Genomic DNA, 19,166 nt, shown 5'->3' with positions numbered 1-19,166 from the left:
TGCGGCAACTCGCTGGCCGAAAGTTGCAAGGGTGTTTTTTCCGCTCACAGGCACTAGGGGGAGTGAGACGACCACCATTCAACTCGAAAAAAGTCATATAACCGTTCCAGTAATTCTGAAGCTGTTCAGTTAAGGTAAATTAAGCACAAAAAAATGCACAGTTCCCCTTTAACAGCAGTCAATGTTTCATTGGACTCATTGTGAAGTTGAATTGTATTCAAAATGTGAAAGCTAAGTAGTCTAGCTTACAAACGCTGGCACTTATTCCCTCTACTATAGATATTACTCTTCGTTAATAATTTTTCAACAGCAGCTGATTGATCTGAAGGTCCCACACACTCAGCGTTGCATTTGTCCCACATCATTATGAGCAGAAAGTCTAGCTAGCATTAGTTGCCCCTTCTTCATAGGTCGTGTTTTGCTAATGGCGAATGACCTGACCAGAGTAGTCTTGTGACATTAGTACTTCATGCATTTCATCGTGATTCAAATCATGACACAAAGTTGTAGAAAGAGTCACAGGGTAACATAGCGCTAGAATAAATCACAGATGGGGCTGAACCACTGCAAAATATGTCAGCCCCCCCTTCCCCCCAGTTGGTTGACTGCCTGTGTCGTATTGAAGTGATATTACAAACTATTTTTAGCTCACACAGATATTGCATCAATCAAATTACCAGGAGTCTTAAACATCCAAGCCTGGATGGGAACACTAATATTGGGAGAGCTGCAGAAAGATCTTTGTTTTGACTTGTATACTTGGTCAAAAGATGGATAGATAGATGGATAGATAGATAGATAGATGGATATATATTCAATGATCCCAAAAAAAGGGAAATTACGGTGTTACAGCAGCACACTTACATTAGTCACACAATGTAAGTGTATCCTTAGAGATACTAGGAAAAAGTATACATACATACAATATAAATGTAATAATTTTAATAATAATAATAATAATAATAATAATAATAATAATAATAATAAATATGAGAATAAAATATGAGAAAAAATATTTAAATATAAACAGGATGGGAAAACAAAATGTGCAACTGCTTAAGTAATATGCTAAATGTATGCTTAAATATAAATGAACCAGCTGTGCAGGTTGCCCTTATTGCAATATTGTGGTGTCTAAAAGTCTCATCTAGCACCCAGGGATGACGTGTTGAAGAGTTGTATTGCCTGTAGTAGGAATGATTTCCTGTAGCGGCATTTAAACTGTCGGAGCCTCTTTGAGAAGCTGCTCCTCTCTTGGACCAATGTGTAAGAGTACAATGAGCAAACACTGGGATATACAAACTATAGTTTGACATTGTCATTTTATCAAATAAATCATGTTTTTGCAAGTTTTAAGTTATTAACGCGCCTTATAGTAAATAGGTGCTATGATGAATATCTTATTTTGTGTTTTGTTGTTCTGGACGTCCTGTTTTATTCTGACGTTTGCTGTTTGTTTACATTCCTGGTCACTTGTCTTCCCATCTGTGTCTACCTTCCCGCCTCTGTGATTACCCTCCCGCCGCTTATGAATATCACCTGTGTGTAAACATCGTCACCTGTGTGTCTTGTATATAGTCTCACCAAATTTACTTACCTGTGCCAGATTGTTAACTAACCTCGCGTGACTCACATTGCAGCGTTATATCCAGTTTGTATTTTCCCAATGTTTCCGTGACCTTTTTCCTCCATTCCGACGACAATTTTTGCAAGCCCATTTTCTACTGTTACCATTATTTTCTTCGAACAATAAACTGAACTTACCTGTCTATTGTGAATCCTGAGTCATGCATTTGAGTCAGCCTGTTGTACCCTGACATATATTGTGTTTTCGTTGTGTCTAGTGCAGAGTTTTGACTGCACTTCAGAGTTTTAATAGATTTATTGCTATTCTCAGATGGCCAATAATACAGCACTAATTCATAACGAGGCAATGCCATCAAGAAAGAGGTAACTTGACCGACAAGGTCATTTAGAAAGTAGGATTTGGCACACTACCTTTCAGATAAGCAAACTATTAACATACAGTAAGACAGTCTGACCTTAAAGTGAATTCCCTCCTTTCATTAGAATAATTAATGCCTGAATCTAGTGGTGGAGTGCAACTTATTGTCAGTTTCCTAAAATGCACTGTTGATTATTCTTCCCTGGACTTGTCTTCCTCTTTTATCTTTAATGATTCCCATTAACATATAAGGCTTAATGGGAATGGCTGCAAATTGCACTGCTGATTAAAAGAAAAGACACAAAGTAGCACATTTACTAGGCACACTGCCTCGAGGTTGAAATTAAAAATCTGTGTTTCTAGAGATACCCAAGGTTATTAAGAGTTGATTGGTCTTATTATGTATGAAAAGGTCACAAACTGATTGCCTTAACCTCATCTATCTATCTATCTATCTATCTATCTATCTATCTATCTATCTATCGCAACCATTTATGTAAATTGTTGATTGATTTCAATACTGCCCGAGTTTTAAGGCTCCCAGATCTCTGCCCAAATGAGGCTTATTAAATACTGTTTCTGTTTGGACACGTGCAAAACGTGAGTCTTATAAAAGATAGCACTGCAAAGAATATGATTACTTGATTGCGGACGGAAGCATCCTGAAGGAGCTGGATAAAAGCTGTCAAACGGAAGGCTGAGTGGTGCTCGTAACCAAAAATACAGCAGGAAAAAAAAACGTCCTACCACGTCAAATAACTGTTAAGCTAATCTCGTCCTCCTCCTTGTTATACTACTCTTCCTCCTCTTTATCCTCCTCCTTCTCTGCCATGATTACCCCCACATATCTTGATCTATTACTTTAAATGCAGTGAGAATAAAGGGAAGAAATTTTGATAAAGGGTTGAAAGACAGAAACTGGAAGACTGGTGGTAAAGAGAAAGAGGTCTATTCACAGCTACCCTAAGCAGCCTGTAGGAATGATAACTAGGCAGAGAGAGGGAAAGAGAACAAGAGGTTCTAGATATTGGTTCAGGGGCAAAAGAGGACATCTCTGACAAGATGTGGAGAGGGTGCTGATATGTAAGCTTTTATTTCCTTCTTCGTCCTGCAGCTCTCTCTGTCAGAACAATACTTGTCTGCGAGAAGGGTACGGAGGGGAGCCCAGCGAGGGGGGCATTAGCCCTCCAGTGCTTACCACAAGCTGCTGACACTCATCAGTCTAAGAGCCCTCCAGCTATGGCATGGCATCATCTTAGCAATGGCCTTGATTGATTGGTGCCAAAGACCTCCCATCCATTCCAAACAAGCTCTAATGAGTTTTAATGCATGGCTTCTAATAGATGTCTTCTAACTGGCGTGAATATTGGCATATTGAGTTGTTTTTTTTCAATTCACTTATCTGTTTAGCACTTGTTAAATTGGTATTAAGTCATCCCTGACCTCTGTAGGACCAGGAGAAATGGCTCTAAGAACTCAAGAACGTGCAACTTCCGTCACAGTGTCCACCCATCTGACCACTCTCATCCTATGGAACGTTGGTTACCTGTAAGGTAGATAGGTACAACCCTGTGACATTTCTAGTCTGAGGTAACCCCACAGCCAGGGTTAGGGGTGTAAGGGTTAGGGGATTAAGGAATAACCCAGTCCAGATGAACTTTTTTAAACCCTTCATCAATTCTCCATGTGTTCCAAATGACACTATTTATTATATCAAGGTAGATACGGCTATTGTGTTAATACAACTGAACTGTCAATCTTTAGGTTGGTCAGCAGTCGTCCTACTGTGAACTGTTTAGTCAGTAGTTTTAGCTAACCATTTTAGACACTAACTATTTGATAGAAAGTCAATACGTTTAGCAAATTATTTCAGCTGCTTATGCCTCATTTTTAGTTAATTATTTCTACTAATTATGTATTCATTATTTTAGCTACCTGTTTAAAATTCCTGTCTTTGGTTGTTAGAGTTGATTAATTTTTTTAATCAAATCATATTTCTATTTTTTCAAATTAGTTAAGCTGCTCCACAATCTTCCCATGTACCCCCTGGAATAAAAGTAACCCTGGTTTAGAATCACTGGCACACAGCAAGGCCAATGTCTTCCCTGGTTTTTCTTCCTGGTTTTGCAGCCAAACTTGAATGAAAGTGAGCTCTGACTCCTAAATACCTTGAACCCTAATGTTGTTCTGAAATTAAAGTTAAGATGCAAAGAATGAAGAAAGTTAATGTTATGCTTCTCTATATTACTGGAGTAACCATCTAAACCTACAGACTCACGAAACACACCATATCTGAGAGAATTGGGATTCTAGGTTTGTCAATACAAATGTTTATGGATGGCATTGTCGGTCAATCAGGCAACCAGAATGAAATATCTCAACAACAGTTTGAATTGCTGTAACATTTTGTATAGACATGGTCCAGAGAGGATTACACCCACTGACTTAGGTGATCCCATGACATTTCCTCCGTCCTGAGGTCGACAATTTAGTTTTTTTTGTGTGTTGAAAGCATTGGCATCTTTTTTTCAGGTCAAACTTTGATTTGTCAAATACTCCGGTTTATGACCAAATACTTGCGAAAGTAATAACATTACCTTCAGCTGTGTTTAGTGCTAATTAGCTAATGTTAGCATGCTAAAACTGAGACGTTGAACACAGTAGAGATTGACAGCATTGTCAGGTGTGCCTTGCATCCTAATGAACTGCTTTTGCTTTTTTATGATTTAATTTAATTTGGGTATTATTCAAACAATTAACTCAAAAAGTGTGTTGTGCTGCAGGACTCTCCCACACATTTGTTCGTTGGACTTGGGTACTGTTTAAGGAGTTTCTTTGTTTCCACCAAGCTGCTGCAGTGTAGCATAGGCTTTAGCTCCCATGATCAAATCGCCTGGTAAAGAAAATGATTAAATGGGAAAAGAGCTTTGGTTAAAAACAATATCAACAACATCAACAACAAGTATGGCCAAAAGACTTGATTTCGGAATGCTTGAATATCTACACACCATACACACACCTTGGAGATATTGCTGTCCTTTTGTGCGATGGGGCAGTGAAAACCCTCCATGTTTCCTCTTTTAAATGTCACAGGGTTGGGTTCAGCACTGACAGACATAGGTCCACTTGGCTCAGAAGTGGTGATCGGGAGCAGGTCCTTGTGCGCTTTACAGTGTCTTTGACGTATTGATATTCAGTGACATTTGAATTCAACAAGTTTCTCTTTTCTGTTTTTCTTCTCATCATATTCATTGGAGTCGATTCCTACAGGCACTGCAACATAATGCAACTATTACTCCTGTATTTCTTGGCTGTCCTTTGCAAGCATTTCGCATTGGTATAGCAGTGTTTCCAGTGATCACTTATTCATGCATGTCATAAGAAAATATCTCTGTTATTCAGCAAGGCCGCCAAAGACAGCGCAAAACCAGAATGCATGATGAAAAAGGTTATTTTTCATCTGACTGACAGGTAGAGTGAAAAACAAGAACTTGCCCCTCTGACAAATAGGTTCTACTGTACGATTCATATCTTTTCTGGTATTGATCATAGCAACAATGTCCTGATGGCCAGAGGTGTCCATCATATTGCACATTCTGTTCAGAGTTGAGGATAAAGCGTGCTTTTTCAACGTAACTGTAGGTGAATACTACATCCTATGAAATCCTGGATCTTTACAATGTTTCTCAGTGTCAAGAAATGTTACCCATGGTTGAGTGGACAAAATGTCAAAGGGGCTTAGCTGTAAGCCAACAACGCAGCTCTTTATATGATTCTGTGAACCAAGTTATATCTTCACCACAAGCAAGTCAATATTAGAGCTGCTGTCAGCTCCAGCTTTGATTTATTGACTGTTACTGCTTGTGCTGCTGGCAGTATTACTAATTGTCCTGTTGCCACCATATAGAAACATTAAAAAGTCTAAAGATAATTCAAAACATATGGGGACAAATATTCAGCAATCAAGCCCACATCCCAATCCAAGCACTCATCATCCAATTAGTCAGGAAGCGGCAGATGGCCGCATGGCAAGGACAGCTGGTTTAGAGGTTTTCACTGTTTGTCTGTCCATCAGCGTGTCACTCATGTGCTGCTCTTCCGGAAGCTCTCTCAAGTTTAGGCTGAGACTGTCAAAATTGTCAGGAATGTGTCATGAGGACCCTGTATCCTGGAGATGAAGAGTTGTGTCGCAGGTGTCCAATGAAGCAAGAGCTCCATCTAGTGTTATAGGGTTCATTTATGAGCAGCTTTTAGTGCTTCTGGCCCAAAGGCTTCCTTACAGACTTCAGATGCATGATCACAACATGATGATGTTTTAACACTGTTCTCATCTTAACACTAGACTTCACTCAGACTTTAAAAATACATTCACAAAGGTGTTAAGATTAGTTTATTGTTCTCTCACTCAAATTGGTATGGATATGTCGTAGGGGACCAAAAGCACGTATTTACCCCACAATTCCTTAACTCATTAATCCAATCATGAATATGCAAAATGATACTTTGTTTAGTGGTGGTACCATTTGCAAATTGTCAGTATATATAAAGTGTGTCTTTATTGTCTAAACCAGAAACTTGCTTTGTAATTCCAACTCACATTACTTATTGTTCGGCAAAATCATAAAGGGCCTTAATGGAAAAATACAACACACTGAACTTCTATATCTTATCAATTGGACATGGCGGCAGTTCTGATTTGCAGCCAAACCGCTTTCCGCATATGCTTATCTGAGCCTCACAAACACATCAATACACACCAACACCAGTTCTAACACACACTCACCATTTGAAAGTCAGGCTCCTGACCGCAGCAGCAGCCTCATATGATTTGCCAGCTAAGAAGAAAAAAAAAAGGAGCTTTTTACCAAGAAGACGGCTTTGGTCTGTGAAGCGTTAGGACTCAATGCATCTGGGCTGCCTTTCAACACTAACTGTCAGATCCTGCAAATCAGAAGCGATGACTATGAAAGGACAAATAGGTTAATTGAAATATTAAGAGGGGGCACAGACAGGAAATTGAATAAACCAAGTGCAAAGCTATTGAGAACAAAATATGTAGTAAAAGATTACCCTTTGACAAAGGTGAGATTTTAAAAAGCTTTTTTTGGAGAGCCGGTGGCTCATTGTTCTATATTTGCTGTGCGGTTACAGTGAGTTTTTTTGGAAAGGTTAAACTCTGAATAAACTCCTTGTTCACAGCAGGGTCAACCAGGGCATACCGAGCTTACTCAACAAAGTGTCCATCTCCGCCCATGTTCAACCAAAAAATCGAATTATAAAGTTCACTTTTTTTGTCTTTTTCTGAGCCAGTAAAGTGACATTGACACACAGAAATGTGGTGCCATGAGCCTTTAGATGTCCTTCACCATGCTGAGCTCCATTTGGCCCTACTGAGCACAGCAGGCAATTTCAAGACATTAACCTGCCATTGCCTGCCATGGTCTTCACTCTGATTGCACCATGATGAGGCTGTCTAACACTATCTTTACCTATGAATTTACTGATAGACAGGAAGTGGAAATGGACTATTGTTAACTTTGATCATCACTTCAGTCCCTGTGCAGACTGGAGACAATTACAGAGAAAAGAGAAAATTAGTTGGTGTGGCTCCTTAAAATGACAATGAGGTCCATCTCAGTCTGCTGTAAATTAATAGGAATAGGACTCTAGGTCAGAGATGATTAAGAGCGTAATGAGCCCAGGGAGTAGGATGAGGGTGTAAGATCCTGTGATATTGGCGCAGTTCTTTTGTGCTAATCAGTTTTTTTATGTTTATGTTATAATGTATTTAACTATATTGCATAAGCTTGATTTAATATGGGAAACACAAGAGGGGGAACAGCAGTAGTGATGCTACTACTGACACTAATACGGCCGGTGCAGCTAATAATAATAATAAAACTACTGCTGTTGTTTTGATTTATGGTGACACAGGTTTGTGAATCCTTTAGTCTCGCATGGCCAGAGCTATGTCCACAGCGCTGTGGTGTAAGGTGTGGCTCCACCACACATAGGCCTACACGACAGGGTAGGAGAAAAAAAACACTCTGGGTTGTTTGCACTTCTGAAAAACAGTCATAATCGTCTTTGGAGGCACTAGGGTCCTGTCGCTGAGACATGGGCTCTGCTCTCGGGAAGGTGGAACATTTGCTCCCCGCAAAAGAAAACGCCACATACAATATTAAATGAGGTTAACTGTTTTCACAAAACAGTAACTTAAGTTAATTAAATGAGCTGGATACATGGTCCCAAAACATCCCAGTTGGATAGTGAGATAGTTAGATAGTAGGTTATTAGCTTTGAGTTGGACTTAAATTGTTAACTACCGAAGCAGCATTGATACAGTAGGACAGGAATTGAAACACAGTTATGCTGATGACTTGTAGATCAATTAGATGACTTTTTCTATTACTGGTTCTTCAACATGGACTGATACAAGCCTACATTACTCAATAGACTAGAGTAGAACACAATGTTTGTAAAACAGCATGACAACTTACTTTGATAGTGTAAAGGTCAAAATGTGTGTTTCTGTATCTGCCCCCCCCCCCCCCCCCAGCCATTGTCACTGAAAAACACTTGCTTGTCTGACATCTTTATTAAATAGTAAATGTGAAATATATGAATATGAATAATATTTTAATCTCCGGGGACCTTGATGTTGAAAATTAAGTCATGGCGACAGTCTGACAGTTTGAGCTGAGGCAGAGCTTTCTGTTGACACCCCACTGGTGAGTCATACTTCGCCGTTGGATATTTTAAATTACAGACTACAATAATTCTCATCTCAGGGAATGATTGCCTTGCTTATTTCTTTCTCTAGGTATTAGGAATCCACTGCCAAGCCACCCTGCAAACCCCAAAACTGACTTAAAAGTTATGAACTTGTTATTTGTGACAGTCACAAAGACAAAGTGTTGAATGATCAGATCATTTAATCAGATGAGCTAAAATTGACCATTGCAAATTGCAGTTGGCCATATTTAATTTAGAGCTGAGTGATATTTGTAGAAGTACATGATCCTTTTTTTAGCAGCCTGAAGAAGCTGCGTTAGGTATTTTGTAAATGTATAGTTTTTTTTATTTTCTGTTATTTCTTTGGTTAAAACACTTGAAACATTACATGTTTCACTCATATTGTTTGATTTTGGATCAATAGTGGCTGATAGTGTCAGGTACTGAACAGGCACACAGTATGTCCACGCTGTGTGTGTGGTTCAGCATGTTGGAGCGTACACCTGCACTAAGACGCACACTTAAACATATTCTTCTGCTTGACTTCCACCCCTTCCTCAATATATGCAGGAATGAGGGTGTTTTGTATAAAGACAGAGGAGGAGACATTATTTATTATAACCTGCTGTTGCCCCAGGGACTCACCACCTCATATTTCATCTTAATATATATCCTCACTCACAGCCTCACATTTTTTTCTGTCTCGCTGTAGCCAGGAAAACTTCAGAGGAGAGAAACAACAATGGCAAAGCAGGTGACTCGGTATTCACAGTCAGTCTCACCTTGGCCTTATCTGGGGCTTCCATATCTCAACAGATTAAACTGCCTAAATTAGACTGTGCTCTCGCCGGACATAGCGAGACGTCCCGGGGGAGCCGAAGAGGAACGATGGGTTTTTGCTGGAGCGGGGAGTGTGGCAGCAAGCCTTGCTGGGCATGCCATTATATGCCCTGCCATGCTGGTTGGGTGGGCCCCACTGTGCCGCTCTGCATCTATGGATTCTGCTCCATGATGAGGCCTATAGAGCCCTTTATGACAGAGTTTCTCACGGGAACTTACAAGAATCTCACCATTGAGCAGGTGAGGTACTGAGCTATGAAATGAGATATGTGACGGCTGTACAATGATGGAAGCCTTAGGTTACTACATTTGCTCAGTTTTTGTACTTACATACTATGACTCATTTAAATGATGTGATGAAAGTGAAGTATGTTTAGGTTTTTAGGCTTATTCATTTTATGCAAACTCATAAAATTCAATATATATTTATATACCATCACCACCAATATCCATGCCATTATGACATATTACTTTTCTGTTTATCACTTCAGTGGCATTCAGATTAGTAGTAGTAACCTTCAGTAAACTTTAAGTTTTAATTGGAGATGATATGTTATACAACACGCCCCGAAAACCTTCAAGAAAGATTTTTGGCCATTGGCTTTTTTGGCTTTTTTTCATCCTTCCAACAAACTAAAAGCACAATAGCTCCAGTATCAGCCTCTAATGGCTGCAGTGTTCATTGCATGCCACAACACGAACAAACTCTATATTTGTGATTTGGCTGTTGTTATTAACGTGTGTAGTCATGGGGGTCATTTTTGATATAACATTTACGCATGTTTGCCTTTATATTCCGTAGCTGTCTCCAGTCAGCCAATCGGCTTGTTTGACGATCAGAACAGCACGACTGGTTGTTGTGAGCATCAGCTCCATACCCAAACAAATAACACACTGCAAACTGTAAACCCACAGATGCGTTTTCATGCATCTTTGCTGGAATTAAGGGAATCATAATCAGCCTCATTATTAAGGGGGTTAAGATTGTAAATTGTGTCTAGAGTGTGGCAGTGAAGGAAATATCAAGCTACCAAAAGTATTTCATTTATTCTCTGGAGATTTAGAATACCCACAGCATCATGACTGAATTTTACTATTACTATTACAATTAATTACAATTATTCCATAAGATGTTGGTCAAGGGGAAAGTCTGATCAAACTGGGGCATGAAAATAAGGTTCAGAAGGTCAATTAAATAGAATTTGACAAGAATTTACTGGGGAAAAAATGCCAAAAGCAATCTGGTCAGTTGTCAATATCTATTGTACTCTCCTTGACCAAATAAAAGGACTAACTGACTAATTAACATTACTACCATCATTCATCTGTCCCAAAGGGCACATATGTAAAATACTCAAGGTTGGTAAGACAACCCGTTTGAAGTAAAGCAATCACATGTTTCGTTGATCATTGAACATTTCATGTCAAGAAGAATATTGTGCAGCTGGAGCAGAGCGATATAAGCATTAACAACACTAACATAAGCAGAGCTTTCCTGTTTACACAAGTGAATTAAACGCTTTTGGAAGCGACTGAGGAGAACAGGAGAGCCTCTACAGTATCATCAAGAAGAAACTAAATGGGGGTCCTTCACACCTCTGCAATGACAATCACATTGTGATGCACAAGGCACTTTGTCCACGCAAATGATGGCAGGTACTCTCAAGGTGTACTCATTTCATGCTCAACCGGGTATGATGCAAATAACTTTTTTAACTTGCGGTCCTGAGTGGCTTTTCATACGAAGTTGTAGAAATGTACTAAGTTTGTGAACAAAATACAAACCCCCTTAAATATAATTTCCTTTTTCAAGTACCTTTAATTCTAGAGTGAGTAAAATTGTACTCAAAGTATATTTTCAGGAAAGACTACTACCAACATGTATTCCTGTTTTCTTAAGGTGCCTTTAGACTGAATACTTACCAACCTTGATTTCTGCCTTATGTTTCTTTCCAGAATGAATACCTTTTGCAGTTTTCATGTTTAGGCCTATTCACCACAACACGCAATGTCTTCACTGTGCAGACTATAGCGGTAGCTGTTTGCTAGCTAGACCTTTACTGATCTCCGAACTTAGTATGTTTCTCCAGTTTTGCTCCTAATTTTAAGTGTTTTTCTCAAATTCAAGGATCTCTGTGAAAGCGCACATTTTCTTAATCAATGTGAAAAATGTTCAGGTAACTTTTTCTAACTATGATAAGGGAAAAACTGAATAAAGTTACCCCAACAACAATGGTACAGAAATGGTGGTCAAGAAGAAGGTTTGACAGCATGGTAGCACTGAGAAAATTAAGGGGCACCAAAGTTATTAGGAGTTGTACTTTGGAGAAAGATGAGACAATATCTGAACAATGTTTATTTTTTATAGTATTTAGTTACCATTTTGGAATGGTCCAATTTTGATATGACATGTTCCTCAATACAAATAACCAGAAAACAATACATTTTGGAGCACTTCAAGTAAAAGGCATTTAGAGGCAAGCTCATACAAAAGATGCTATTTAGCTGCATCATGGGGAATAGAATGCAATGTTTTTGGAGCTTGAACCATTCCAGGGAATGAAAATCAGGATAGCTTCTCCATTGATTTTGACCTGTATTTTTGAAATTGTGTCACTGCCATTAAAAGCATCTTTGAAAATTATTTCTGTCAAAGCGGAACACAAAAACAACTTAATGGGAACAGCAATTTTAGAGCTATGCTTGGAGGGACATGACTTTCATGCTGGAGCTATTGTGTTTATTTGCATAATATTAAAATGTATCAAGTTGTCACATTATGAGCCTCACCAATGCTGCTTCTTGTTACATCGTGTACATACATAAGTCATTTTTCAATGACAGTGAATAGAGATAAAACTGCATCTGGTGCCGCTGCCAGCGTGTTTCTCAGATACTCTTGCAGTCAGCATTTAGGAGTCATTTCTCTAAAAGATAATTAGGTCTCTATCTGCCTTCCTGTATATCCAGGTGACCAGACAGGTGTATCCTGTGTGGACTTACTCCAGCCTGTTTCTCCTCATCCCAGTCCTCCTGGTGACAGACTTCCTCAGGTACAAGCCTGTAATCATCCTCCAGGGGCTCTGCTATGTCTCCGCGTTTCTGCTGGTGCTAGTTGGCTCGGGGGTCCACTCGGCTCAGTGGGCCTTCTTCAGCTACAGCTTTGCCACTGCAGCAGATGTGGCCTATTTCTCCTACATTTGCAGTGTGGTGCACACCAGATACTATCAGAAAGTGACCAGTTATGTCAAAGGGGCCATACTGCTGGGCTACGCTGTGGGCGCTCTACTGGGTCAACTGCTCGTGTCTGTGGGTGGGGTGTCTTTGTATTGCTTAGCTTTAATAACTCTCATCTCTGTCTCGGTAGCACTGATGACCTCCTTTTTCCTGCCCAGGCCTCAGACTAGTTTACTTCTTAGAGGAACAGATTCTGCACAACAGGGAAGCTCAGGTGAAGACACTGATGACTCTGAAAGCCAATACGTTTTCATGTGGGTGAAGACGGCTGCCAATCGTGTTGGGAGGATGTTCATAAGGCTCGCGTTGGACTGTAAGACATGTTATTCCTCTGTGGCTGTGCTCTTCTTCTGCATATGGTCAGCTACAGGGACATGTGGCTTTTACCAGGTTACAGAGTACGTCCAGCTGCTCTGGATTCATATGCAGCCCCACAACTTCACTGCCTACAATGGAGGAGTAGACAGCATCAGCACATTGTCAGGTAACTAACGCACCATTGTCAGCACCACTTCAACCTGCAAGATTATGCTTAATGAATCAGTTATAATATTCCAATAACATAATAATTAATAATCTAAGCTGCCCAACGGCCCTCGCACCTCTATACATAACAGGGTTATTTGCGGGACGCCAGCCGACGTAGCCTTTAATTTTTGTGTTGACACTGTGCACACGAGTGAGCCTTTATTTCCTGCGTGGAGTGTTGGGTGTTGTACCAAGTATAAGGGGCGGAGCAAAGAGTCTCCAATGAAAAGGGAATGTCTCTGCTGAGTGTATTGATGCCTCACACAAGACTCTAAATCTTACGGATTCATGGGACATGACAGTGGCTTGTTAATGAAAAAAATAATTTAAATTGCAATTGATTGCGCAAAACAATGATTCCTTTAGTTTCAATAGGGCCTTTGCCAACATTTCCGGTGCTTGGGCCTTAGTGACAGTCTCCCCTGGTTGCCTGGAAACCTGATGGTGATGACAAGTCTTTGAAGTTACTGCTCCTTGCCAAGAAATAGCCCAGAACATAACTCTCAGTAAAGCCGTTCTACTCTTTGGTTTCTGTGCGTATTGAGCAATTGAGAGATAACGTCTTATGTATTGAGCTTTAGATTTGCTTGTAGGTGGATTTTGTTTGTCCAAACATTTTCTTCAAAGCTTATGGCTGTTATACACATTCTGCTACAGAAAATAATTGAATAAACAGACAGAAAGAAAACACAATCTCTTTTCTATTATCAGTATTTCACAACCCCAAAGTACAGCAGACAATAGGAGCAGCATTAATTAGACTATTTAATTGCTTGCTCTCATCCCAGATGGGTATAGCAGCTGCTGCTATCCAGCCAGTACACTTTTATTGATTATAGTACTGATACATTCCTGTATTTCCCAGAAGCCAAAGGCAATTACTCTGTGTAAACCACATCCAGCTGTATGCCTTTCACTTACAAATGGTTCTGCCCAACATGCAGTCAAGCTGTAGGGCCCTGGGTCTGATATTTCCCCAAAGATTCCTATTGTATTCTCCTCTGTTCCACACTTAGAAAACCTCCCTGAGGAAAAAATGTGGTGGAAACCGATAGGGAAAATATGAATATGGATTACCAGGATGATAAAATATGGCAGAAAAGCACAACATCATTTACTATTTTCCTACCTTATTAATAGCTGTATTTCCTGGAGCTTGAACACAACATATTTTAGTAGCTCATTAGAATTAAGATAAAACAAAATGTGTAAGCAGAACAAAGTTTTGTCTAGTTATATTGTTTTGTACAGTATGATTTTCAAGGAGAGTGATTTCAGGGCAATTCACCCATCTATGTATCTACTGCATGGCCTTAAACAGTAGTTACGAATAATTTACACTTTAAACATATATAAGCCAATGGATAATGTATTTAGGGCATAGTTCCAGTCAGGGCATTCCCTTCCCTAGGTCAGGGATGTCCAAGGTTTTTCATTTCATTTGGCAGGAAGCTTGCTGTATATATTTCCGTTTAGATTCAGACCACACACTGGAGCCTAAGGCGTGCAAATTCAAATTGTTCTGCCCCACATACCACACACATACAGTATGATGTTATCTAATCAGTGTGCAAAGCCAAACACAGCGTGAGGTCACAAACTTGTCCTCATCTATGCCACACAAATTACAAAACGGTTCTTACGCCCAGGGACCTGCATGCAGCTTGTGTTTGAACCTTCGAAACGGAAGAAATTGATAATGTCACAGTGAAACTAATGATGTCATATGGGTTAATGCAAGTTGGTTTTGAAGACAATTGAACAGAAAGCCTGCGTCACAATCTGGGGGAAAAGAGTTTAAAAGAGGTTGGCATTTAGAGGCAAGGTCATGTACAAGATGCTTGAGTTGCATCATGGGAAATAGAATGCAGTGTTTTTGGAGCTCTAACCAACCTCAACCAAGGGAATGAAAATCAGGATAGCTCAGGAAATACAGGAAATACAGGAAAATCAGGATAGCTCCTGATTTTGACATTTATTTTTTTTGGCAACACCACCGGGCTTGGCAAGGCTCTATGGATGGCCATGTCAGTCAGTCCGTCCACTTCTTTGGTCCAGACTAAAAAATCCTAATTATGTAATGAGTTGCTTTGGGATTTGCTTCTGATAATCACGGTTCCTAGTGGATGTATCCTAATGACTAAATGATCCCCTAACTTTAAGATTGCCTAAGGGCCTCTTGCAGTTGCATATAAAAACAGATAGAGTAAGTAGCACTTGTTGAAACAAAATGAGATATGAGTAACAATTTGGGATTGAGCATGCACCCCTGCTGTTTGAAAATGCTGTAGAGCCCAACTGCATTATTGATCCCTCTCTATGGAGCTGCACCGCTGGCTTGGCTGACTCCGCTAAGCCTCCAATTGTGTCACTGCTGTGGAAACTGGTCTAATTATTTGGTCTCCATTTGACCCGCACTCTGCTAATCAGAGCCATGGGGGTTGTTTAAGTATGTCTTATACACCCAGGCCCGGGTGGTGGCCATGTAAGACTTAGCACTGATTGACTGAATGGACAAGGACTCAAAGGAAAAAGGAAATGTACACATTTAAATAAGCGAAGCAATTATATCAAGCATCTCTTTATATTCCAGTGGATAAAGAGCTCTTGGTGAATATATCTATGTCTCTGAGGACTCAGGGTTTTCCTATTTACACTCAGCTCACACGTGGTGAGAGGAGCTCGGGATGTATTAGGGTTGCATTGTGCCACCCTGTGGCTGAAAGGAGAAAAATCTAAATGATTGTTACCTGCTCAGAGTTTAACTTGTTCATTGTTGGCGAAGAATTCTACAATAGAATATGACCAATAATTACATATCAGCTAAACAGTTTTTGTACATTGGTCTCTGAATGTCTTTTTTTTGCAACCACATGTTTTGCTACACCTTATTTCCCCCATGCACTGACTCATATGATGCTGTCCTCCTTTAGGAGCTGCAGCCACTGTTGCTGTGGGACACTTGTCTCTGGAGTGGGCTGTGTGGGGGGAATTGGTCCTGGGGAGTTTCACATTCCTGATCGCTGGGGCTTTATTCCTAATGGATCTGACTGACAACATCTGGATCAGCTACACATGCTTCTTCATCTTCAAAACAGTCTATATGCAGCTCTCCACCATCTGCACGTAAGAATGCAATTTAGATTTGTCAGCAGCACAACAATTCACATATGCCGTGCATAAGTGTGAACACATGCAGGAAGTTACTGTGTAGGATCTAAATGTGTGATCCTACAAGATGTTCTGTGTTTTCAAGTCTAGATGTGCTTATTAGGCTGAGAATTATTCTAACCCTATTTAATGTTGCTACACATTTGGGGGGGATATTTTTCTTTAATTTTGTAGCATTGTGACATGTTTATCTTGTCCATGCTGTGTGGGACTAAATGAAAACTTTATGTCAAATAAGTTTTAGCTAGAGATGGCAACATCACTCTGACGGAGGGTCGGTCAACCACATTGGTCCAGTCTGAAATATATAACTTTAACTGTTGGATAGATTGCCGTCATGGTCCCCCAGATGATAAATTACTTTAGTGATCACATTTTTTTCATTATAACTTTGAGGTGAAATGTCTGGAGAATTTTTGGATGGATTACTCCATAATTTGAAATATATCCCTGTCCGCTGAGGTTGAATCCTAATAAAGATTTTACTTATCCAGTGAAATATCTCTCCATCTTTCCCAAATTTAGTTTTGACATTCATGGTTTTAGATGATGTATCCTAATGACTATTATGGTCCCCTAACTGTTCCTCTAGAGCCTCTCTAGGTTTGACATTTGTGGTTTTGAGTGAAATGTCTATTTTGGATAAATTGATTGGAAACAAACAAAACAGGGGTCAACAGGTGAAACCTTCTATTGTCCATTTTTGATTATGATGAATTACCTGCAAAACTAATCACATATCCATCATCCTCAGCTGTTCTTTGTATTTAATGGTAATTGGAAAATGGTGCAAAGGTGCACGCTAGCAAACCCAAACTATAATGGTGAATATGGTTTGTACAACCTACTAAACATTAGGATGTGAACATTGTAATTTTTAGAACAAATCACAGATCCATTACCGTGGCTGTAGACCCTATGTCCTGTTATAATTAAGGTGGTATGGACACTTGTTTATAGTTTTATGTTATGTATTATAGTTCCTATCCTATCATTTTTTCCATGTTTGGTTGTCCCATGTTGTATGTCCTTCATAAGAACCCTTGACAATAATATGAGTAACAACTGAATTAATCTTAGCACATTAGCCCACTTTCATTTTCCTGTTTAGCATCTCATGTATGTACATCTCAGTTTTCAGATAGCCAAGACGCTCAACAGGGAGCGCTATGCGTTGGTATTCGGCATCAACAGTTTTGTGGGCACAGTCCTCCAGAGTGTCCTCACCGCCATCGTCATTAACACCAAGTCCCTACAGCTTACCATCACCTCTCAGGTACCCCAGTAGGCTAATTGCACATGATTGAGCTAATTCTCATGACCATGTACATTGTAAGTACAATATTTAGTAGTCTATATCGACAATGTTGCACTTCCGGGATTGTTCAAATGCCGCCGGAAATTCCGCTTAAAGTTCCATAATTACTGCCGGATATTCGTCGCATCCCGATTTCTTTGTGTTGGCCTTTTAAACTCCAGTGGATTTCTGAGGACTATGGTTACCTGCTCCTCAGATCTCTGCAGGGTATATCAAGGCAGCTAGCTAGACCATCTGTCCAATCTGAGTTTTCTGTTGCACGAATAAAACTACTTTTGAACATAAACATGTTCCACCAAAACAAGTTCCTTCTCCAGTCTATTTTTCAGCGGTACAGTTGCTCAGGCTATCCCTCAACACCTCTCAAGATGATTGTGATTGATTTAAAGAAATGCCAATAAACCAGAGAAGGTTTTTTTTCTGTCCCGGAATGCTGACTGGACTAGCCAGACCCTCTTATGCAGCGCTATGGAGGGAGGTCTGGCAATGCCAGACTAAAGGTTGAGTTATAGGAACTTTTTAACAATGGGGTTAAAAAGAGCTATTACAATGAGTTAGAAATTGAAGAACATTAATACAAAGAAGAGAACACAGCATTTGAATAAATAAATGACATAGGCAATCCAAAGAGTACTGATAAAAAAGCCTTTGAGTAAAAACAAATGATGCTGTTTAAAGGGAATTCAATGAACACACAGGGAAAACAGACCAGTAGAGACAAAAAAGAATAACTTGATGAATGAATTTGTATATTTGTAAGTCATCATTCGCCGTGCAAGTAATCCTCTCATGTCTTTTCAGTTCCTGATCTACGCCTCGTTCTTTGTTGCCGTTTCCTTGCTGTTCACAGTCAGAGGTGTGTACACTGTGCTCTACATGAAGTGTTCTGCTGGAGGCAACCAGGATTAGAGAGCCAGCAACCTGCCAGAGGTCTCACATGTGTGTGGCTGAAATTCCTATACATAGGGTGAGATCTGAAAGAAGGCTTCAATCAACAATGTCTTTTAAGTATTTATTCTTAGAAGATGGTTCAGTTGATCAGGAGAGTCTGGGTCTGAGAATGAAGAAAGAGTTTTGGGAGAGAAGCATCCTTATCCTGTTTCTATACAGCTGAAAGGGAAGGGAGGAAGTGAAAGGTCTGGTCTAAACCGGTTCCGATTATCAGGGAATGGCAGCTTGTGGAATTCAAATGTCAAGGACCAAAACCATATCATCTACTTTAAAACATTTGTGCTGAAGGCAGAGACTGTGAAATGTCATCATAACTGTCGTCAATTATTATAGAAGCGTCAGTAGCACATGTTTTTGGAGATGCTTACATACAGTTAATGCATATCAATATATGCAATTCATCAAGAAGTGACTGTGGGTGAATTATTAATCATTGTGTCA

General features: G+C 39.8%; 1 protein-coding gene across 1 annotated transcript; it reads left to right on the top strand.

Annotated features, from left to right (window-relative positions):
* The first annotated feature begins 9,575 nt into the window (after positions 1-9,575).
* On the top strand, positions 9,576-18,772 carry LOC117950043 (thiamine transporter 1-like). Its single transcript, XM_034880724.1, has 5 exons — positions 9,576-9,760; positions 12,491-13,241; positions 16,219-16,411; positions 17,591-17,732; positions 18,576-18,772. Exons 1-5 carry the CDS (start codon positions 9,626-9,628, stop codon positions 18,681-18,683), a joined length of 1,329 nt encoding a protein of 442 aa, XP_034736615.1. The 5' UTR covers positions 9,576-9,625; the 3' UTR covers positions 18,684-18,772.
* The last annotated feature ends 394 nt before the right edge of the window (positions 18,773-19,166 follow it).

This window comes from Etheostoma cragini, chromosome 9 (assembly GCF_013103735.1).
Source record: "Etheostoma cragini isolate CJK2018 chromosome 9, CSU_Ecrag_1.0, whole genome shotgun sequence".
In the NCBI taxonomy this organism is placed as follows: Eukaryota; Metazoa; Chordata; class Actinopteri; order Perciformes; family Percidae; genus Etheostoma; species Etheostoma cragini.
The sequence above is the reverse complement of the archived record's forward strand: the minus strand, read 5'-3'. Positions and strand labels throughout refer to the sequence as shown.

Bases quoted from the DNA above. Each gene is read 5' to 3' on its own strand.
- LOC117950043 (XM_034880724.1), top strand. From the start codon at position 9,626: ATGCCCTGCCATGCTGGTTGGGTGGGCCCCACTGTGCCGCTCTGCATC. The intron at 16,412-17,590 runs GTAAGAATGCAA...TGTACATCTCAG, and splicing joins CAGCTCTCCACCATCTGCAC to TTTTCAGATAGCCAAGACGC. The intron at 17,733-18,575 runs GTACCCCAGTAG...ATGTCTTTTCAG, and splicing joins AGCTTACCATCACCTCTCAG to TTCCTGATCTACGCCTCGTT.